This window comes from Sinocyclocheilus anshuiensis, unplaced genomic scaffold (assembly GCF_001515605.1).
Source record: "Sinocyclocheilus anshuiensis isolate Anshui unplaced genomic scaffold, SAMN03320099.WGS_v1.1 scaffold1243, whole genome shotgun sequence".
Taxonomy (NCBI): Eukaryota; Metazoa; Chordata; class Actinopteri; order Cypriniformes; family Cyprinidae; genus Sinocyclocheilus; species Sinocyclocheilus anshuiensis.
In genome coordinates, this window is record NW_015539901.1 from 40,779 (window position 1) to 47,038 (window position 6,260).

The 6,260-nt window shown below is 35.1% G+C and overlaps 1 protein-coding gene across 1 annotated transcript; it reads right to left on the bottom strand.

Moving 5' to 3' along the window:
• Positions 1-405: 405 nt before the first annotated feature.
• On the bottom strand, positions 406-2,780 carry LOC107686098 (GTPase IMAP family member 7-like). The gene is made up of 2 exons (XM_016482941.1): positions 2,641-2,780; positions 406-1,613 (listed from the first exon to the last, which is right to left on the bottom strand). The coding sequence occupies exons 1-2, from the start codon at positions 2,645-2,647 to the stop codon at positions 406-408; spliced, it is 1,215 nt and encodes a 404-aa protein (XP_016338427.1). The 5' UTR covers positions 2,648-2,780.
• Positions 2,781-6,260: the final 3,480 nt, after the last annotated feature.

A 6,260-nucleotide genomic window follows, 5' to 3' on the forward strand; every position in this document is an offset into this window, starting at 1 on the left:
ATAAAGAATATCTCTTTGGATTTGAGACTTTAGTCTTTGCAACTTTACAGATCTTCTTTATGCACCAAGATCTTGTAACACTCCAAAGAGAAAGGAAAAATTTAAATCGCATCATACCACCCCTTTAATAAAACCTAGTAAGTATAACAACTAAGTAAAAATAACTAACTAAATCCAAGTAAGGTAAACTATTGGATTTTACAGTGTAGCCTACAATTGTTTAATATTATAATTGCAAACAATTAAATTAAAAAAGTAAAACTAACACTTTAAAAAAAAATAATATGTGACAGCATTTAGCCTACATGTAATAGTGAGAATTAAAAAAAAAAATCCCCATGCATCTAGACAGCAGTCATATATCATAGAGTTAAATAATCACACATAGATCACTACAATAGGCTACTATTCTGTTCCCAAATCAGAACATTCATTCTTCTCATTTTTAAAAAGTTTTTGTTGCTGTTTCTTTGCCTTTTTCACGGCACCTTTGGCATTCACGTAGTTGAGTTTCGCGGCATTCTTTATTGCATCACACACCGAATCCGTTTCTTCTGCGGCTTTGCATCCGGTAACTCCTCCCCCAATCGCTCCGGCAAGAGCCGCGACTCCAACAGCGACACCTGCAGCAGCAGCGGCAGCGATACCTGAACCAGCCACTCCGACCCCGACCCCGGCCCCCGCGGCGACGATCCCCGCCTTCACCGCCGCTGCTCCCGCCGCTATTCCCGTGGCTCCTGCGGCTCCGGCTACGGTTCCGGCTTTCACCACTCCGGGAATGTTGGCGGCTTTCAGTAAAGTCACTACGGAGGCCACAGCGACACCGATGCCCAGAAAAGCACCTGTTAGTGTTCCCGTGGTCACTCCCGCAAGTCTGATGAGAAGTTTTTTGTGCACCACCTTTTTCGCCGCTTCTCGCTTCTCTTCTGGCGACAGACTGTCCTCGTTTATGTTCTTCATCTCCTCTTGAATCTCCTCCTCCACTATCTGAAGCAGCTCGTTGGTGTAGCAGCCGTTCTGGTTGTCCTTCAGCTTCTGCTCGATGGTCTCCAGCAGGTTTTTCACCTGGACTCTGTTGCTCCTGTATCCCAATTTACGATTTTTCCAGTATTTGCTGTCGATGACGTGACAGCGGCCTCCACATTTATCAACCAGCTCCTGCAGCTTTGGACTCATCTTGACAAACTCATCGATGGTTTGACCTTCCAGTTGTTCTCCGTGAGTGAATAAAACCACCGAATGATTGAAGGTGTCTTCTCCACAATACTCGACGATTTTATCCACGATCTCCATCTCTTGTCCCGTGTATCTCCCGACCTTCAGGACGATGGTGAACATGTCTGGACCCGGAGAGCTTTCGATCACAGACCGAATGATCTCGGATTTGATGGCCTCCTCATTCAGACCGGTGTCGAAGAGTCCAGGCGTGTCAATAATGCTGATCTTTTTGCCGTGGACCTTCCGGTCTCCACTGACACATTCAGCCGTCACTGATTCAGGCGAAGCTTTGCTCTTGAAGACTTGTTGTTTGAGAATCGTATTCCCGGCGCTGCTCTTGCCATCTCCGGTTTTCCCAAGAAGTACAATCCTTTTCTCAGGTTGAGAGTCAGAAGCTTTGGGGAAAATATAGGCTGTTGTTAATAAGGTAATTTACTATTTTAATAATAAACTGTGAGGTCTACAGATCTTATTTCTTGAAAATGTAATCATAATATGGAAGTCCATTCTTGCCACTTAAGAAAAAAACATGCTTTTGATTATGAGATAAAAAAAAGTTCAAATTGAGATAAAAAGTTTATTAAGTGTCATAATGTTGACATAAAGTCATAAATATGCCATAAAAAGTATTGGCATACTAAGTCATAATTATGAAAAGTTGAAATTATTATATAATTTAAATTATGAGATATAGAGACTATCAAAATGATGAAAAAAAGTCATAATTATGAGATAAAAAGTTAAAAGTATGATATAAAAGTCAAAAATATGACGTCACTTGTGAGATAAGTTAAAATTATTATATAAGTCATGATGACATAGAAAGAAATTATAAGATAAAAAGTTTAAAATATAACAGTCATAATAATGACAAAAAGCCATAATTATGTAATGAATCTCATAGAAAGTTTATATTATTACATGTCATAATTATGAGATAAAAGTCAAAATTGTGACATAAAAATCAAAATGATGATATAAAAAGTAACGATTATGCCATAAAAAGTCAAAATTATGACATACTAAGTTATGATTATGAGACTCGGAAGCTATCTGCTGCTATAAGGCCTCAGATTGAAGCAAAATCTGAATTATTTGAAAGATATTTTGAAGAACAGTGCGGGCCAAACAACATTGAACCCCACCGATTTTCATCGTATGTAAAAGCAATTTGAGACATTTCTAAAAAAAAAATGTGTTTTTCTAAAGTCATACAGTTCTGAAACAACATGAGGATCAGTAAATGATAACCAATTTCATTTTGGGGTGACCTGTCCCTTTAAGAGTGGTATAGTATCTGGATTTCTAAAGCTTAAAAACTCTAGTAACTTTTCATCTTAAATATGGCAACATATGGAATTGTTCAAAGTCAAAGTTAAAAAAAATACTTAAAAAATATTTTTTAATGGTGTCATTTCTTACCTCCCATATTCTTGTCCGAGGTGCCGTAATGAATAATATTACGTTCCACTAATGATGTTTCTATCTAAAATCTCATTCAGTCATGGTTCCTGGTTCTCAGTCTGATAAATGAACAAAAAGCTACTGTAACATAAACGCCATTTGATGTCTATCAGCGAACAGCTTTAAGAGTTTCACTGCTCGAAACACCCTTAAATGAGTCACTGGACACTATAGATGAGCTACAGGAATTACCAGATCGACCAGTCCTCTGTACGCTCTCACGCACCTCCTACTTCACAACGTCACACCCTCATCTTCACAGCAAATTCCTTCAAAATCAGCGCTTTGGTAAACAAACTCAACTCAGTTATTTGCAGAATACAATAATATAAAAGACTGAAGTGATTCACATTACCATACTGTGTGTTTTCATTCACTGGAATCAAATAGAAGACGGAAAGGTGTAGTTTCATTGTTACCAACACCAGCATGAATAGTATTTGCATTTTATTCACCAAAAATTGCTTTATGAACATACTTTTTTTTTTATAATAATAAATTGTCTTCAATGCATAAAAACAGTAATCTTCTGTTGTCGTATGTTAGGTATGAACTGGATGATCTGTCATTGAATGGGTACAAGTTCAAGGCCTCAAATTTCAGAGTCAGAGAAGTCCTTAAAAGAGGTAGTATTTTCATGTCAAATATGGCAACATTTGCTATTGTTACTTCAAAAAGTACTTCAAAATCTCATGAAATCACGTTTTAAAAAGATACTTTCAATTACCCATCTTCATGTTTCTTACGTCACACATTGTTCATTGGTTTCTCTGGAGATCCTATAAACTAACCAGATCGCAGGGTGGAGCGAATGTTGCTCTTTATGAATTACACACCCAACTGACATTTCTACATTTAGCCTATAAAGCTTTCTTATGGATGATCACAAGGAAAAATACAATTCAATTTAAAAATATACACAGTTACAAACCTAGTTTTCAAAAGAGGGAACCGTCATAACTTTCAAAAGAATATGAGTGACAAAATCATTATATCGATGTGCATTTATATATTTTATCAAATCTTTTGTTTTTACGACCAACTTCTAATTGATTTTAAACAAGTGACAAATCAGTAAATGTGCTTACACAACTCATCAAATTACTTCTGAAAAAGTAAATGCAAAACATCTTGATAAAAAATGACGTTTGATGAAAAATACATTATGAATCCAGATAAACAAGTTTGGTAAGTTAGAGTTATGCCCTTATATGTAATGCATTGATAAAAGTGCCCTTTTTCACTAAAGTGTTCATAAAAAGTCACACCGTGGCCATTTTCTTAAAAGCTTAAGAGTGGGGAAAAAAAACATGTCTTTTTTAAAACACATTCAAAATCCTGTGACTTTTCTTGATAATTTATGATCTGAATGAACTGAATAAAGTCAATGAATAAAAGCTGATGATCTCTTTATATTTCTTTATTATAAATACTTTATCAATTAAACCTTTTACTGATATTTCATTGTGGAAGCTTGTAGACAGTCATGTCATATTCATGCACTTTACTAGAAGATCATAAGCTGCAAGACAAAATGAAAATTGGAAAATAAATAAAAAAAATGTATTTATTTTTCTGATAAATGATGCCTTAACATCTGGAAACATATACTTTCACAAATATATAAACTGAAACCCCAAAACCAATGAACAAAGTGTAAATTAGAATACAAACTTGTGTACATACAGTATCACAATGAAACGTTTGTTGTTCTTGATACATTTGAAAATATTATAGAAAATAATATAAAAATGGTTTGCTCTGAAATTGTTCATTTTCATTATAACACATGAACGCAGACCTGGCTGAAATGCTACTGTGATGCAACTTGTCAATGATAACACTTTATGGAAGGCAGCTAGAGTCAAAAGTCTTTTAACTGAACACATGGAGTTTGATCGTGTCATCATGCCGCATTAACGCGACAGCATGCACAACAGCCAATAAAATTGCTGTATTTGAAACTATATTTGCATATGTGACACAATGGTGCATTGGTATATATGTATACAAACATCAGACATCATGTTTATTCATGAAGGATGTTGTAATGGTACAACATGCATGCATGCAAACATCAAATGTTATAGTATAACATGGCCAGAATATGCATTAGGGCTGTCAAAAAAAAATTTGAATTTCGAATATTCGTCAAATTTAAAATAAAAGTCCACATTCGAATGCAAAAACGTTGCATTCGAATTAAGGTGTGCATTAAGGAGGAAGCCTTATCAGTGGCGCATGAGATGCGATGACGATGTAAGTGTCTTTGCATTATAATGTTTTTGTTAGCCTATCCAGTTGAAGCCACTAGATGCAGCGCTGCTGAATTGTTAATTACAAATATTGCGGGAAAAGAGAACATCGATGCAGAGATGTTGTTTACGTCAAAACTCAAAAGAAGCCGTTCACACAGAGCACATATTTTGCTCATTTTCTAGAGGGACATCTATCACCGTTGCACTCGCGTCTCGCATCAAAATAGCAAAAGAATGTAAAATTAATGTTCAACTTTGAAAAAGCATATCTCAAGACTTTATGGCGGGGTTTTTTCCCCATCCCACTACAACCCGTGTTTTTAAATGAAAAATGTACTCTGTGTTATTGGCTTTCGGTCCTTTGTATTAAACTATGCATACATACATGATGCTGTTTTTTTTATAGTTGTTTACGCAACTTAATTAATTATGATCGGTTTATAAACATTATTTTAAACATTATGCACTTTTTTTCACAGATAGTTATGTTATCTTATGCTTTGAAGAAACGTGCATTAGTAATATTTTGCTCGATGCGCCCTCTTGTGGCCTTATGAAAGAATCCAAAAGCTTTTCTTCACCCTAACTGAAATTATGCATTTTAAATTCGAAAATTATTCGAATTTTGATCATATTAAAATACAAAATTTCAATGTAGTTTTTCAGCCATTTTGACAACCCTAATGTGAATGTCTACACATGCAAAAGAGATGTATTCAAAATGGCCACGTTATTGTGGTCAAATTCCAGGCGTTGCATTTAAAGACTTTTGGCCTTCTCTGTCTTCCATAACACTTACAGGTAACAAACATGCGCTTCAAGTCACATAAACAGCACAAAAATGTACAGTAGTTCAACACAGCGATGCAGATGCGATACTCCATCATAAGGCAGCAGCGGCACAATCAGAAAATGCACTAATCACATTAAAAATACATTCAATGGTGCGTTCAAGTCTTCCTGTGGAGTTCGTATTTATGAGCTAGGAATCATAATTATGATGTCAGGTGTGTTCAAATCACTTTTTCAAATCACTTGGCAAGATGTTGATGATGTTTTCTATGAAAAACAACTCTACCAATGTTTCCCATACATAAGGAAGATTCTTGCCCAGGAAGATAAAATTCGAATACCAATTTATGTATTTCCTGACCCATGTAAATTGCATTCTACAAAATTAAGAATAAAGAATTTGCATTAATTGTTTCTTTTTTATTTTTTATAATTTTGTTAAATTCCCAAGTGCTGTAAACTGAATTGTTAAATATTATATCATAAATTAACAATAAAATACAAGTATTTTGTACATGCAACATAATA